Source organism: Equus asinus, chromosome 6 (assembly GCF_041296235.1).
Source record: "Equus asinus isolate D_3611 breed Donkey chromosome 6, EquAss-T2T_v2, whole genome shotgun sequence".
In the NCBI taxonomy this organism is placed as follows: Eukaryota; Metazoa; Chordata; class Mammalia; order Perissodactyla; family Equidae; genus Equus; species Equus asinus.
Window position 1 is genome coordinate 34,028,190 of NC_091795.1, and position 17,652 is coordinate 34,045,841.

A 17,652-nucleotide genomic window follows, 5' to 3' on the forward strand; every position below is an offset into this window, starting at 1 on the left:
CACGTAAATAAGAGTTTATATAATATTTTCTATTTCAGAATCTTATTTTATATTTTAAGACATTTTCCTTTTAAAATGATTCAAACTGTAAAACACTGTTGCTTAGTGGGAAAAGCCTCAGTTATCTGAAAAAGTCTATTGCCTAAAGTATCCTTAGAAGAACTGGAACATTACTGCAACAAGACACAATTAGAACAGGATTTTAGAGTTCCAGTTCAAGCCTAATAAAATGAAAAGTGTGGAAATAAGGTTAGATTGTGAACTATTTAAACGTGTATGTTAGTTCAGTCTGAAGCACAAAAGATACTCTGAGAATTTCAATTATCTCTGATGCTTTTGAGTCTGGATGAAAATAAAGTGGAAATCTGGAGGTTCTTGATTATGTGGATTATTCCCATTTATGCTAGAGCATAAATTATTATGAATCATAAAGAGCATTATTACAGTGAGATCAATATTAAGTACCAATAAGTAAAGTTTTTTCTTTCTCTTTCCCCTTATGCAGTATAACTGGCTTTTTGAAAGAGGACATCTGGGATAAGCCATTACTCGGTGGGGGTCCTCTTCTTTCTCGAGGAATTTTAGTCACAGGCCATAGGCGTCCCTCCTAAACGGAACTACCTTTCCCATTAGCTCAGTCTCAGCAGAGTTAGAGGGCAGTTCATAAAATGGGAGTGATTCTCTACAATTCATTCTTCAGAGGCATTTAATAGGGTGCATAAAACCCATGACAGGACCCAAGTGCTAATTAATGATTCCACTCAGCATGTGCTTGCCTCTTATATTACCTGATCAGCCACAGCGCGGGCTAATTTGTCCATTCGAGAACCAGCTTCGGCAATTTTCTTGGCGGCATTAATGACATCAGAAGTATTTTTCAATGGGCCTTTGCCTCTGAAACAACATATACAACATAATTAGAAATCCACTTTATGACAAGAAATAGACAAACCTACCATACTGGTTGTCCAGGACTCTGCTTTTGTATTTGATTTGGCTCTGGCCATGCTGGAGGAATTTTGAATGTTTTCTTGACTCACTTCAATTTCCATGTTAACCATCCATTTTACTTCCACTCATTTTTAGGGAATATTTTTCCCTATTTTGATGTTCATGCTCACATTTTATTATCTGTATTAATTTCTATACTTTTAAACAGAGGGCTGTTAAAAAAGATGATCACCACAAGGGCAATGAGAACTGAATATTTAAATGCTTACCATACGCCTATGCTGTTATACACACAACCTCATTTGTATTCATGACAACCCTAGCCAGCAAGTATCATCATTCCCATTTTAGAGAAGAGAAAGAGACTAAAAATGATAAACTCATTTAAGCTGATACAGGTCTTAAGTGATAAATTCTAAATTTAGATCAGGGCCTAGCCAAAATAAATGCACATACATTGTCTTTCATACCATGTTCAGTAGTATCATTATATTAATTATATTTTTAAGTCCATTTTGGCACTTTGAGAAGCAATCGTCTTTCATATATAACTGAGCACTGTTTGGCCAAAATTTCAGAAATCTGCTGAACTTTTACTCTTGTTGGCCTATGTGCTTCTGGCACTGACTTTATGAAGGACCACACAAAACACTATGTGACAGTAGACGTCTTTATGCCTCCATACCACTGCCCCAATATTTTCACATAAGGTTTTCAATAAGGTAAACCGTTTAATATTACGTGTGTCTTAAATATCTATTATAAAGGAAAAGGAAACTATGCTGCATCATAAATCTTTAAACAAAATGTAGCATATGATATAACTTTTCTTTCTCTCTTCTTGAGAGGTAAATAAAATAATAGTGTTATCCTTATTTTATCTTTTTAGCATAGTTACTTATCCTGGTTTCCTTATGTGCATCTAAAAATCAACGCATTTTTTAAGGCTACAAAATTACATTCCTATAGTTAGAAGTGTGGTGAGATGTGGAGAAAAACTACTCAGAAGCAATTTATTTAGACCACGTAGTGTTATGTAGAGTGAGCAATGACTGCCATTGTTACATAATAACACTCTATAAAATGGAAGACTTAAAATGGCTTCACAAAATTAATGTAAATTAAGGGCATTTTTGTTCAGTTTCCCTCCTAATTTTCCTTCTGGCATTTTTTACATTAGTAGCTAAAAGTAAAACATACTGTGTTCATGTCAAGGCTTAAACACACACATAGAGAAATTCACAACTTAAGATATTTCATTTTGCTATGGTAACATTAACTCTTCCACAAAAGACATTGATTTCCTTCAGTTGCTGCATAGATTTTAAAATATGGACAGGGATTTCACATGGGAATTTTATGTAATATGGATGAGTTAAAGATTCTGTGACAATCTGGCTCCTATTCTCTAACATTATTATTCTTTTATTATCTCTAAATAAATGTTGTTTTTGTATTTTATATATATATATATATATATTTTTTTTTCAGTGAGGAAGATTGGCCCTGAACTAACATCTGTACCAGTCGTCCTCTATTCTGTATGTGGCATGCCACCACAGCATAGCTCGATGAGCAGCGTTTAGGTCTACGCCCAGGATCTGAAACTGCAAACTCCAGGCCGCTGAAGCAGAGCATGCGAACTTAACCACTACACCACCAGGCCAGCCCCGGATATTTACTTTTTATGTACTTTTCTGTAGGTATATTTCATAATTTAAATAACGTTTATTCACTTATTTTTCTGTCAATCTGATGGATATGAAAAGTTTAATTTTGACAGAGAAGGCCAAGTCTCTTCTTATCATTTATTGACCATTATTGTTAATCATTCATATTTCCTTTTTTGTGAGTTGTTTATTCAAGTCTTTTGCATATTTTTCTATTGACTTGTTTGTTTTTACCTAAATTGCTTGACTAAGCTTTTTAGATATTTTGGATTCTGATCTTTTGTTAGTTATTCATCTTGCAAATTATTTCTTCCAGTCTTATCCCATATGTTTACTTTTATTACAGTTTTTCTTAAAATATAGATTTTAATTTTATTGGGGTCAAACATATTAAGCATTTCTACCAAAGTTTGTGCTTTTCACACGTTCTTTAAGAAGTTCTTCCTTACTGGAGGTGTTAGCTAATGCCATGGAGGTAATCATTTTGCAACGTATATGTGCATCAAATCAACACATTGTACACATGAAACTTACACAATGTTATATGTCAATTACAGCCCAATAGAGCTGGAGAAAAGAAAGAAAGGAAAAGTTCTCCCTTGTCCCAAGATCATAAAAATAGTCTCTCATTTTATTCTAAAATTTTAAAGATTCCTTTTCATATTTAGATATTAAATCCACCTGCAGGTTTTTTTTTTTGTGTGTGTGTATAAGGTGAGCTAAAAATCACACTCTTACTTTATTTTTCCATACCAGTAACCAATTGTTCATGGACTATTTATTGGAAAGTTAATCCTTTCCTCCATAGTCTTCTTTATCTTTAAGTTTTGTACCTTTTTATTTTTAAATTCTGTGTGAGTAAATGTATTACTTTAAAAGGCAAATATAAACCCATGCATATATTGTCAATTTATGACAAAGCACCCAAGAACACCCAAGGGGGAAAAGACAGTCTCTTCAATAAGTTATGTTGGGAAAACTGGACAGCCACCTGCAAAAGAAAAAAATTTGACAACTGTCTTACATCATACACAAAAATCAACTCAAAATCTACCAAAGGCTTGAAGGTAAGACCTGAAACCACAAAACTCCTAGAAGAAAACACAGGTGGCAAGCTCCTTGACATTGGTCTTGGCCATGATTTTCTGGATTTAACATCAAAAGCAAAGGCAATAAAAGGAAAAATAAACAAGTGAGACTACATCAAACTAAAAAGAAACAGCAAGAGAGATCACTAACAAAATGAAAAGGCAACCTACTGAATGGGAGAAAATATTTGCAAATTACATATCTGATAAGAGGTTAATATCTAAAATATATAAAGAATTCATACAACTCAACAGCAAGAAAACAAACAGTCCAATTTAAAAATAGGCAAAGGACCTTAATAGATGTTTTCTAAAGAAGATATACACATGGCCAACAGGTACATAAAAAGGTGCTCAACATCACTAATCATCAGGGAAATTCAAATCAAAACCACAGTGAGGTATCACCTCATACCTGTGAGAATGGCTATTTTAAAAAGACAAGTAACAAGTGTTGGCGAGGATGTGGAGAAAAGGGAACATTTGTGCACTGCTGGTGAGAACATAAATTGGTGCAGCTACTATAGAAAAGACTGTGAAGGTTCCTCAAAACATAAAAAATAGAATACCATATGATCTAGCTATTCCACTTCTGGGTATTTATCCAAAGGAAATGCAAACACTAATTTGAAAAGATACATGCACCCTCATGTTCATTGCAGTATTATTCACAATTACCAAGATGTGGAGTGTATATATACACACACACACACCCCACACACCCACAAAATGAGATACTATTCAGCCATAAAAAAGAATGAAAATTTTGCCATTTGTAACGACATGGACGGAACTCCAGGGCATTATGCTAAGTGAAATAAGTCAGACTGAGAAAGACAAATACCATATGATCTTACTTATATGTGGAATCCAAAACAAAACAAAAAACCTGAGCTCATGGCTACAGAGAACAAATTGGTAGTTACCAGAGGAAAGGGAAGGAGTGGTGAAATGGGAGAAGGGGGTTAAAAAGTATAAACTCTCAGCTATAAAACAATAAGTCATGGGGATGTAATAATATTGTACTGTATATGTGAAAATTTCTAAGAAAGTAGATAGGAAAAATTTGCATCACAAGAAAAAATTGTAACTATATGATGATAGATGTTAATTAGATTTATTGTGGTAATTATTTCACAATATATACAAATATTGAATAAAAAAGAAAATGTAATTATAAAAACAGAAAGCATAACTACCCAGAAAAATAACACAATGAAAACTGCCCACTGCCAAATAGCGAGTCTAGACATTCCTAAGTATTTGAAGTACTAAGATACGGCTACAGTCAGGTGCACCCTCATCGTCTCATGAGAAGGAATTAAGAAAATTCTTTGAATCATCTAGAAAATCCTGAATATCATAGGTATATGGTTCTCAGCATTATGCAAGATGCTTCTAAGAAAGTTTCAAGACCCAGATTTATTTGAGTACAGAATTAGTGACATGACCCACTTTCCCCACATCATGAACACAAGAGAGAGGGTATAGAAAAGATAGTTGTGCCATTTTGTGGGGTGGAGGATCAAAGTTATTCATTTCTTTCTGCTTATCTGCCAGGTTGTGTGGCTGCCCTTATGAGTAGTTGGGTACTAATTGTGGGGTAATAACCAGTACCTTTAAAATAAAAGACCCTGAACTCAACTGATGTAGCAAGTGTAGCATTTTCTTTTATGTCATCATTGCATAGATTGGAGGTGAACTCTGAAACTCCCTCAGACATCAGTATCTGCCGCAGTGCTATCCAGGAGAATTTTTGTAATGATGGACATGTTCTATAATTCTACATTGTCCAATATAGTAACCCCTAGCCACATGTGAATACAGAACACTTAAAATGTGGCTAGTGTGACTGAGGAACTGAGTTCAATTTTTTATTCTACTTTTAACTTTTCATTTTGAAGTAATTACAGATTCCTAGGAATTTGCAAAGATATATACAAGGATGTCCTATGTACCCTTAATCCAGGCTCCTCCAGTGTTAAGATCTTACATAACTACAGTACAATAATAAAACCAGGAAATTGACATTGGTAAAATCCACAGAGATCATTCAAATGTCAGCAGTTATGCATGCACTTGTGTGAACATGTGTGTGAGTTATAGACAATTTTATCACACATGTAACTTCACATAACTACTACCACAATTGGGGCACAGACTGTACCATCAGCACAAGGTTCTCTCATACTAACTCTATATCATCCACCCCATCCCTAATGGTAATCATCCCTAGATGATCCATAGATAGTAATCACTAATCTGTTCTCCATCTCTATAATTTTTTTTATTTCAAGAATGTTACGTAAATGGAATTATACAGCATGCTCCATCTGAGTCAGGTACTTTTCACTCAGCATTATTTCCATGAGATCCAGCCAAGTTGCTGCATCTATTTATTGCTGAGAAGTATTCTACGGTATAGATGTACCACAGTTTGTTTAAACATTTACCCAAGTGAAGGACATTGGGTAGTTTCCAGTTTTAAGCTTTTACAAATAAACCTGGTATAAATATTTGTGTACAGGTTTTTCGGTGAATGTAAGTTTTCATTTCTCTGGGATAAATGCCCAAGAGTAAAATAACTGAGTCCTATGATAAATCCATTTTCGATTTTAAAAGAAACTGTCAATTTTCCAGTTTTATTTCATCTTAAATAAAAATTAAAAACCTAGACCTAACATCATACTCAATAGTGAAACAAAGCTTTTCATAACAAGGGTGCCACTTTTGCCACTTCTGTTCAACATTATACTGGAAGTCCTAAGCAGAGCAAGTAATCAAGAAAAAGAAAAGGCATCCAGATTTGAAAGGGAGAAGTAAAATAATCTTTGTTCACAGACAACATGATCTTCTATGTAGAAAACTCTAAAGATTCTACCAAAAAAAAAAAACGGAATAAATGAATTCAGCGAAGTTGCAGGGTAACCAACACAAAAAATCAACATACAAAAATCAGTTGCATTTCTATACATGAACAAGAACTATATGAAAGATAAATCAAGAAAGCAATCTCAGTTGCAATAGCATCAAAAAGAATAAGATACATAGAAATAAACTCAACCAAGGAGGCAAAAGATTTATACACTCAAAGCCATAAAATGTTGCTGAAAGAAATTAAAGACACAAATAAATGGAAAGACATCTCATGTATGTAGATTAGAAGATCTATTATTATTAAGATGTCAGTACTTAACATTAAGATGTTAATACTATCCAATGCAATCAATGTAATCCCTATCAAAATCCCAGTGGTGTTTTTGCCAACATAGAAAAATCCATCCTAAAATGCGTATGGATTCTCAAGGTATCCCAAACAGCCAAAACAATCTTGAAAGGAAACGAGTTGAGAGCCTCCCAATCCTTGATTTCAAAACTTACTACAAAGCTACAGTGTAGTACTAGCATAAAGACAGACATATAGACAAATGAAGCAGAATAAAGAACCCTGAAGTAAACTCCCACACATATGGTAAAATCATTTTTGACAGGGGTGTCAAGACCATTCAACAGGAAAAGGACAGTGTTTTCAACAAATGGTGCTGGGAAAACTTGATATCGACATGCAGAAGAATGAAGTGGGACTCATAATATACACAAAAATTAACTCAAAATGGATCAAAGATCTTAACATAAGAGCTATACAAAAATTAACTCAAAATGGATCAAAGACCTTAACATAAGAGCTAAACTATTAAAATCTTACAAGAAAACATAGGGGGAAAGGTTCATGACATTGGATTTGGCAATGATTTGTTGCATATAACACCAAGAATATAGGCAACAAAAGAAAAATAAATAAATGTGACTATATCAAAATTTTTAAAACTTCTAGACATCAAAGGAGACAACAGAGTAAAAAGATATCCCACAGAATCAAAGAAAATATTTGCAAATCATATATATGACAAGGGGTTAATATCCAGAATATATAAAAAGCTTCTACAACTCAACACTAAAAATCTATCAATGTGATTAAAAAATGGGCAAAGGATTTGAACATACATGTCTCCAAAGAATATATACAATGGTCACTCAGCACATGAAAAGATGTTCAACATCACTAATTACTAGGGAAATGCAAATCAAAACCACAATGACTCATACTCATTAAGGTGGTTACTATACAAACAAACTAAAATTTAAAAAAAAACAAACCAGGAAATAAGAAGTGTTGCTGAGGATGTGAAGAAGTTGGAACCTTTGTGCACTGTTGATGGGAATGTAAAACGGCACAGCTGCTATGTAAAACAGTACAGTCGTTCCTCAAAAAATTAAACTTATAATTACCATATGACCTAGCAATTCCACTTCTGCGTATATACCCTAAAGAATTAGAGTCTCAAAGAAACATTTGTACACCCATGTTTATAGCAGCATTATTCATAATAGCCAAAAGGTAGAATCAGTCCAAGCGTCCAACAATGGATGAATGGATAAACAAAATATGCTATATACGTACAATGAAATATTATTTAGCCTTAAAAAGGAATGAAAGTTTGACACAAGCTACAACACAGATGAACTTTGAGAACATCATGCTAAGTGAAATAAGCCAGTCACAAAAAACCAAACAGTGAATGTTCCCACTTATATGAGATTCTTAGAGTAATTAAATTCATAGAGATGGAAAGGAGGATGGTGGTTGCCAGGGGCTGAGGGGAGAAGAGAATGAGGAGTTAGCATTGAATGGTACAGAGTTTCTGTTGGGGAAGATAAAAGATTTCTAGAGATGGATGGTGGTTATGGTTGCACAGCGATGTGAATGTACTTAATGCCACAGAACTGTACACTTAAAAATTGTTAAAATGGTCAATTTTATTGTATATATTTTTACACAACAAGAAACAATCAAGTTAAATAGACACAGGTGGCTAGCAGCTACCGTATTGGACAGCACAGGTCTAAAGGAGCCACAGTCATCTGAAAAACATGAAGTGCACACGGAAACAAGAAACAAATGGCCAATAGGAAAAAACATATATATATATCAGGTCCAGAAAAGAGAAGATCAGAAGTTTGAGTCTTCCTATCAATGGAAGGCAATGGTGCCAAAGGGACCGGCCCCAGTGGCTGTAGCTCTCAGTCTCAAAATGATGCTTTACACCCTTTCTGTCCCTGACCTTGGACCAGATTCTCTATTTGGGGCACTTTTAGAAGGTCTTTTGAGGAATATTGTGACCTTAAAGACAGAAACTACCATACTGTTACATATTGAACATGTTTTTAGTTTTCTTAGAAAGATCAAGCCATAGAATTGGCTCTACTATGTATATTCATGTAAGCTTCTGTCTTTTGATAATAGGGATTCTTATACAAGGGTCAATATTTGGAAGCATTCCCAGGAAGTGGTCACTCCAAAAAGAGAGTCTTAGAAAACTATTACTACAACACCACTATCTACAGTTTACCAACTAATTCATATTTATTTCATGAAAAGGTAATAGGTGTTAATGTGAAAAATCAATGAGTGAGTACGCTCTGAGTTAATGTACTCAGTACCCAGAATTCTTAGGTTCTGAGTTAATGCAAATTAAAAAGGTTTATTTGCTATGGCTTTCTCAATACTTCTAACTTGTCAGTATATAATGTGACTCTCCAATCATAGGATATAGTACGTAAGGAGTCTATTTGCAAATGTTTTGAGTCATAGAAGCCTCTTTTCAGAACCAGGGTTGCATAAAACATTCTTGGGAAATATCTCTTTCACCAATCAGCTGAAGCAGCATGAAGAGAGCACAGTAGAAACATTGAGTGAATATGGTGATTATTGAGGAGTCGAGTGAGACTGCAGGACCATGAGTTGAACTCTTCAAGGAAGTAACATTTGTATTACAGCCTTGAATTTGAAGTACAGATATGTACAAAATTAAGAAAGGAGTCTAAGGGTCAATAAAGGTAGACCTTAAGATAGCAAACTAAAGGGCTGGCCCTGTGGCCGAGTGGTTAAGTTCGCGTGCTCCGCTGCAGGCGGCCCAGTGTTTCGTTAGTTTGAATCCTGGGCGCGGACATGGCACTGCTCATCAGACCACGCTGAGGCAGCGTCCCACATGCCACAACTAGAAGAACCCACAACGAAGAATACACAACTATGTACTGGGGGGCTTTGGGGAGAAAAAGGAAAAAATAAAATCTTTAAAAAAAAAAAACAAGATAGCAAACTAAAGATTTGAATTTTATTCTATGAAAAGAGGAGCTAATGAAAGTTTTGGTGCAAAGGGATCTGGATGATTGCTCTTTAACAGCCAGATGTGGCATGGAATGGACTGACGAGAGTCAAGAATTGGAACTGAAAGATCAATCAAGCGATACCTGGGCTGAGGTACCAAGTGTCTGAAGTGAGTGAGGAATGAAGTTTGGGAAGACTGGAGTGATTACATGATTTTTGAGTTAAGTGCTCAGTGTTGATTGTACCCTGATGTGTTTTTTCTTAGCCTGAACTCTGTTCCTTTTAAAATCAGAACTTATGATTGATCTCAAAAGACAGCTTTGTCCCTTGATATACAATTAAACTTCGGTTTCTTCCTGAGCTGCCGCCATCTGCACATCTTTTGTTATTGAGACACAAGACTAGCACATAATATTTCTTTCTGAAGATGACATGAGAGGTATGGATTCACCCTATGCAGGAGAGTGCTTCCACCATTGCCCATGAGATGGAACTCAAGAACTGAAGAGGAAAAAGACATGAGGCATAATCAGTTTTATCCTCCATGAAGAAGTTATTACACAAATAATGAGGCAGAACCTCTCCAATTTTAATAATAATGGAGTGGATATCCCTGAGATTAGTGAATCAAATTAATGAATTAGCTACTGATAAGAGTAAAACAACAAGATAATAAATTCAAGGTTATTTTTTGCACCCACATGCCCTTTAAACATCATTTGAGAAGAGTAGTCATTTCAATTCCTAATCAGCTATATCCTTTCCTTTAAATAAGAGAAAATAGTACATAAGAGTCATTAGAGGCATAGAGCTGAAATTATTCCTCCTTGAAATGGAAAATGCAAGGGCGATAATAGTAATGCACGTGGTCAAGTGCAGTGAACTCAGGGGAGAGGCCACAAAGAAAGGCTCAAATCAGTTACCTGTTTGCAAAGGAAGAGGCTCTATGGATGGAGGCAGCACAAAACCTTAGCTTCCTGTGCTCCATTTCCAATTCACACCCTCTTCTGTTTCTCTGGTCATTAATTACTGTACTCCTCTCTTTGCCCTCACAAAGGGGCACAAAACTACTCATCAGGCAGTGGGAAAAATGATAACCAGTAGCATTCTAGACATTTCATTATTCAAATCAGCAGAAAATGATTATACAAAATCCTTAGGATATTGAAGTGGTCTTCTTTTCACTTTTAAAACTATACTTTGACTAATAGAAAGTCTGTCTTGTTTAATATCATCTAACAAGACCTCCTCAAACTTGTCTCTCTTCCTTGACCACAGTTATATATAATCTGGAGCATTATAAAATGTTCTCCTGATCTAAACTAGCAACATGACTAGATTCATTATTCACTTTAAACTAATGAGATTATTTTTTCAAGGGATGTTATTAATGGATTGCATAATATCCATCAGATAAAGTACTAACACAATGTTGAAAGCAAGCAAATTAAGTTATCACAGGCCTTGAAAAGCAATGACTGAGACTGCCGTGATAGTCTGATCTGTAGGAAATTCAGACTTAAATAATGACTTAGATTGTTTTTTCCTACTATTATTGTGTATGTGTGTATGTGTGAAATAAATCTGTGAAGCTAACAAAGACTAACCAAATGTACAAATTTGAACTTCTAATGAATACAATCACATTTGAAATTCTCAAAGATCACCCTCATAACACTAAAGTTATTCCGCTGAAGTCAAAAACAATTTAAAAATATTTGGAGGAAGGGCCAAGCAATGTCATCAGTACATATTGGCCAGAGGCAAAGGGTAAGGAAGATAAGGCAGAGATGTTCCATATTGTAACCTGTAATCAATTGTAGCCTTTTCTTATTAGAAGCATTCGATAGTCATTAAAAAAGTTGTCACCCATATGGTGATGTTTTGACATTACCACATATCTTACATAGTTTTAATGACAAATACCATGTTGAATGATTAAAACATCTTTACTCATGTATATCTATGTGCGTGTGTTTCCCAGAAAATCTACAGTAAAGTGATAGCTTACATTTGTATGGCAATTGCATTATCTTTTTAGATTTTAAAACCCTCCTGTGAAGTTGGTAAGAAAAGTATGATTTCCCTATTTTGCAAATAAATAAAGACAGTAAGAGACTGGTCCAAAATCACCTGGGATACAGACTCAAAATCCAGGGATCTTTTCATTGAGCTTTGCTGTCCTTTGGTTTGCCCTTTGTGTGTTAGGAAGGGCAGAAATGTCACCTCCCTTTAAAGAGGAGACTAAAAACGCAATGACAGAAACAGCAATGACCCCTGGCGGAAAAAGGCTCCTGACAAAATTCTGATTGGTCTCTTGATTTATTAAAAGCACTGCTCCCAGCAAAAGGAAATAAAACTTAAACAACTTTTAATTTCCCTCTCAAACTTACGGAATCAGATTGTTGAACTTGATTCTTTTTATGTAAGGATAAAACATAATCTGAAATTAATGCTAGGTCATGAGCCGGCATTAAAGCATATTATATGTACACATGCACACACACATTACGTATAGACATATAGTTGATCCAAAGGGATACTAACAAATCTTTCACGTTACCTTCAGAACAATATTTAAACACATTGCAAAATAGCACAGACCAAAAATGAGCTACCTAAACCCCAGGGGTTTGATTTTATGACTGACTTAGGACAGATAACTAAAACAATAATAATTACAAAGACGAATCTGTTCTCCTTGACCAAAAAGACCTATCTGCTAAGAATTAGGTCCAGATCATTTTGACTTAAACATGTAAATTTTATAATACCACTACCCTGCTTTGATATAGTATTTTAATTTTTCATCAGGCTTTCACATGCTAATATACACTGTTACATTTCTGGGTTTAATGAGAAAACCTTCATCTTCTTGTCTCCGGGCCTCACCTTGTGAAGTCTGTCATTTCCATCATGATCATACACATCTGCTTGGCCAGCACAATTATATCATTGCCGCTGTCGTCCCATTTAGCCACTTCAGCATCCAGCTTGCTTTTCTCTTGGTGGAATATCTCCACCTGCTCAGCTATTTTTGCCTTCTCCTCCTGTGGTAGTTGTGCCATGATGGCCTGCGTGGGTTACAGAAAAAGTATGACTAATGATGAGACAAAGGAAGTATAGACAGTAGGTTGACTCTGCCTCCAGTTAAGGGCAAAGCCAGACCCTGAGAAGGGTTATAGGCTGCTCCACCATTCTGGAAAGTACGTTTTATGCAATCTCCGGGAAGGGAAAAGTACAGACTGGTAAGGTCCCCAAATTCCCTGTCTCCACCCCACATGCAAAAATACAGGGATCCAAAGGTACATGCACATTGACAGTAACAGAACTTCTCTGTTGCTTTGATGACATATGTTTGTTCAAAAGAATCTATTCTTGACAATTTTTATATTTGGTCTCGGGAAACGTTTACCAGATGAAAGAATGCACCTCTTTCAACACTGAAATCTGTTCAGAGAAGGAAAAAAAGAAAAAAGTCCTTCTGTTGCTGGGAAGGAGAAGAATTTAAACAATATCTGAGTATCTAAGTTGGGGAGGGGTGGGTTCGGGCCACTTTCTGTGAGTGTTAATGAAGGAGTCCAGGGTTAGATGCTACACAAAAATCCCCTATGCAGGGCATTTCAGGGATGGCATACCTATTGCTGGCCCTCCCCCACCTCCTCTGTGGAAATCCTGGGATGACCATAGCTCCCCATAGAGCCTATGAGTATGTAGGCGGCGAAGTTGTTATGGGATAAAAAATAGGATTAGGAAGCAAAGGTTGATTTTCAATAGTTGCTAGGTAAGGAGGTGTAGAAAAGAACTACACTCTTTTCTCATTATTCATGGATTCTTTATTTGAAAATTTGCCTATTCACTAAAATTTATTTGCAACCCCAAAATTAATACTTGTGGTACTTTCACTGTCATTCACAGACATGCACAAAGCTGCAAAAAATTTCAGTCACATGATATGCATGTTTCCAGATGAGACTGAACAAGAGATTCTCTGCCCTCTTGTTTCAACATTCATACTATACTATAAATAAGTACCCTTTCTGTGGTCTGTTTAGTGACACATTTTCCACATCTTTGTACTTTTCATTGGTGATTTTGCTGTTTAACATGGCCCCCAAGCATAGTGCTGAAGTCCCATCTAATGTCCCTAAGCACTAGAAGGCTGTGATGTGCTTTATGGAGAAAATGCATGTATTAGATAAGCTTCATTCAGCCCAAGGTATAGTGCTCTTGGCCATGAGTTCAATGTTAATGAATCAAAACTGTAAAACAAGATATCTAAATAAAAACACTCAGTAAACAAGTTTATGTATGGACTGGTTGAAGAAAATGTTGAGACTAGCAGCTCTCAGGAGCCTCACCCTATCTTTCCTCTAGGAGCAATGATCCAGTAGTCACTAACTAAGAGTTCATGGTGACTTTATGGAACATAAGTACTGTGAATAAAGAGAATCAACTGAGTTTGTTAAAAGCCATTTATGTAGCAGGACCTGAGTGAAATGTCTGACCTCACCTCATTGCATCCTCACAGAACCATGTGCAAGCTGCTTCACAGAAAGGAGCAGGTGGAAAGTATGTCAGCGCTAGTATCCCCTCTGGTTCGGGGATACACGTATTCTCCACAAGAGAGACCAAAGGAGAATGATTTGGGGGACCTATAGCTTTCACAAAGCATAAGTAAAATAACACAAAAAAACTGCTTCCTAAATTGTAAAGATCCTCCCAATGTAAGTGAATTGTTGAAAGAGAGGTAGCTGATGTCTAATAGAAATTTCAGTGGACATAAGCTCAGAAAAACTGGGCTCAACTGGGCTCTGTCACAAACTTGGGTTAAGTCCTCAATGCTACTAGATCACAACCATAGCAACTTCAGATATAAGAACAGTAAACAATTACCTCAAAATGTTACGGTAGACAGCAAATGAAATAATAAACATATGAAGTGTTTTGTCGGAAAAAATTAAAGTAAGCATGTATGGGATTATTGTTAGCATTACATTATCATCATTTCTATATTAGTTTTCCTTTCCAGGTACTTCTCTAGCTTATTACTTAGTTGCCATCAAAGAGAAGGTATGGGCCTGGATTCAATGTGACTAGAAGATTGACATGATTCCTTGAGCACAGACATGTATACCAGGCACTGTGCTAAGAGGCTTATATAAGCCCAAAACTTAATCTACTTAATCATTCTACATAATGATTAACACTATTATTACCCCTATTCTATTAATGATGACACCAAGGCTCAGAGAAATTAATTAAATTCCCAATGGTACATAACTAATAAACTGTAGGAATAGAACTGAAATCCAGGTCAGCTAACACTGTACTTAACGACTGCGCACAACTGCATCACCACGCATGCCCACGCAGGTTGGACACTGCACAATGGTCTCAGCCAAGTGGGGCAAGGGTCACTGAAATCACAAGTGCTGTCTAACAGACTGAGCATCCTAGACATGAGGCTTCATCTGTCCAGAGTAAGGGTATCTTTGTCTGATGTATCCTTGGACTAGCAGCTGTCCGGATGCCACCTCTTACTAACAGACAGCCACGTCTACTAACTTCCATGCATGCATGTGTGTGACTTTGTATAGATAGTATGTGAGTATCGTGTGTATGATGTGTGTGTGTGTATACACAAATTACAATACATATTTAAAAAGCCAGACTGGTACAAATACTATAGTTAAAGTATTTAAAATACTATATTTTGAAAAATATTTTAAAGTAGTTTTAAAAACTGTATCTATAAATGTGGTTAATATATAGAAGAGTTTGTTAGAAACTCACTTATGCAATATTGTGCTAATAACAAGGCACTATTCCAACGTAATTGGGATGGGTTTGAATTTGCAGAAGTTAAATATGCACTTTTTTTCCTGCAGCATCCCTGTCTGATGATCTAATGCTGTCCTAGATTAATTTGTCCTCCTCATACAAAATTGATAATCATGCTTTACTTAGACCTCACAAGTCCTAACCAGCATGATTTAAAGAATTCACTAGGTGCGTCTCTATAAAAGAATCTGTAAAACTACCCAGTAGACCTCCAGACTCTGCAGTCAATCCTCAAATGAAAAGCAATGACGCTCTCATTGCTCCAAAAGGATTAAAAGGTATACACTTCTCTGTCAACTATATCGCTTGAGTTTCAATTGTACAATTCAGCAATTGAATATTATCTGCCTTGCTCTACTCTCTAATTCTTTCTAATGCCCTACTTCTGACTTCTCTCTGAGCTTACTTAGGGTAGAGGCCTCAGCATCCTGCACAGAGTAGAAGCTCAATAAATATCTTTTGATTGACTGCTTAAACATTTTTCCACTGACTGCATCAACAAAATTCAAGAGAAGTTACCAGAACTGACAAACATTTTCTAAGGGCACAATTCTAAAGAAAAACTGGCCCCTTCAAAGCAGATTTGCAAAGGAAGATGTTACTTTGACTCTAGGGGTTCTCGATCCGCATAATGCACTTAATGGTGTGTGACTTGGGTGCAAGTGTCATTACATCTGCTTCTTCTTATGTAGCTATCGATGAGCCGAGTCTTTTCCTAAATATTTTTAAAATGCTCTTGGCTTTTAAAAATTCATAATTGACCTTTTCTGAAACTGGAATTTAAAAAAAGGTTATCTATAAACAGTAGATCACAAACTGCGAAATTTGCAAGTTAATCAAATTAAAATTCAACACATGAGTTTTAATTAGGTCTTATCAATGTAACTCAGCAGTTTGAAATGTTAACACATTAAAGCTGTTCTAGCTAGAAAAAAAACTTAGAGGCTAGCTACATTGAAATCAAGTTGAATACAAAATACATAACATGCAATTGTTCATTCCCTCAAACCAAGGGAACATGAAAAAAATTATTTTCATGGTCAAGGAAAAAGGGAAAAAAAATCAGCTTTTATGTTTGTGTGATATAATCACCTGGGGCCGGTTGAGTTTCTGTTCTTGTATTCACAGGAGACAAGCACGGTTCTCCAGATTGTTCATCTGGTTGATCTGCGGCCCCATATTGGTGGTGTCAGGGACCTGAATCCACAAAGTTTCCCACCCTCTCACCCCAGGCTCCCAGCCTTTCCTCTGAACAGCCAACCATCTTTTTCAATTAATGTTATAAATTCAACTTTTTCAATTAATGTTATAAATTATAAATTTAAATGAAAGTGCAAATCACTGATACAAACCAGCAACCTCTCATTCCATAATCTTTTCTTCAACCTAAATCTCAAGGAGCTTTTGATATAATTGCTTTTCCAATCTCAAAGAGAAAAATGACTTTTGAACTCTATGGGCCTCCAAATGGACAAGTGTTAGTTTCTTAAATGTAGAGCAAGAGTCTAACATTAAGGCTTCAAGTACATGGATGTCTATAAATAATGATTAAAAGAACTAAAACTCAATGTGCCCAGTTCTACTCACTTGGTTTTAAAGAAGGATAATAAATATAAGTAGTTAAGGAGTAGGTCCTTTGACTTTTACTAGTCTCAGGCTGTGAAGTGAATTGGAAAATTATCCCATTAATTCAAGTAAAAACTTTCATGATTGCCTAAATCTTCCAGCTCTTTCGATTAAATTATTTGGCCAGCTTTCTAATAAATGACTACCACATGCTACAGGTAACATCATCATCATCTTCATCAACTTAACATTATGTGACAAGTTTTGTGATACATTTTATCATGCAGTTCTCCTAATGACATTATGAGGTAGGATACTATATACATATACAAGGAAATGAGGGAAGGAGAGGTTAAGAAAATTG

At 35.7% G+C, this 17,652-nt stretch overlaps 1 protein-coding gene across 6 annotated transcripts in view; it reads right to left on the reverse strand.

Moving 5' to 3' along the window:
* Positions 1-17,652, reverse strand: part of CTNNA2 (catenin alpha 2) — a 1,089,024-nt gene that overhangs the window by 40,042 nt on the left and 1,031,330 nt on the right. For all 6 annotated transcript variants that reach the window (XM_044772747.2, XM_070511884.1, XM_044772741.2 and 3 more), the window contains 2 exons: positions 12,771-12,952; positions 789-894 (listed from right to left, as the gene is read on the reverse strand). In XM_044772747.2, coding sequence (XP_044628682.1) covers positions 789-894; positions 12,771-12,952 — 288 coding nt within the window. The remainder of the gene's footprint in view (positions 1-788; positions 895-12,770; positions 12,953-17,652) is intronic.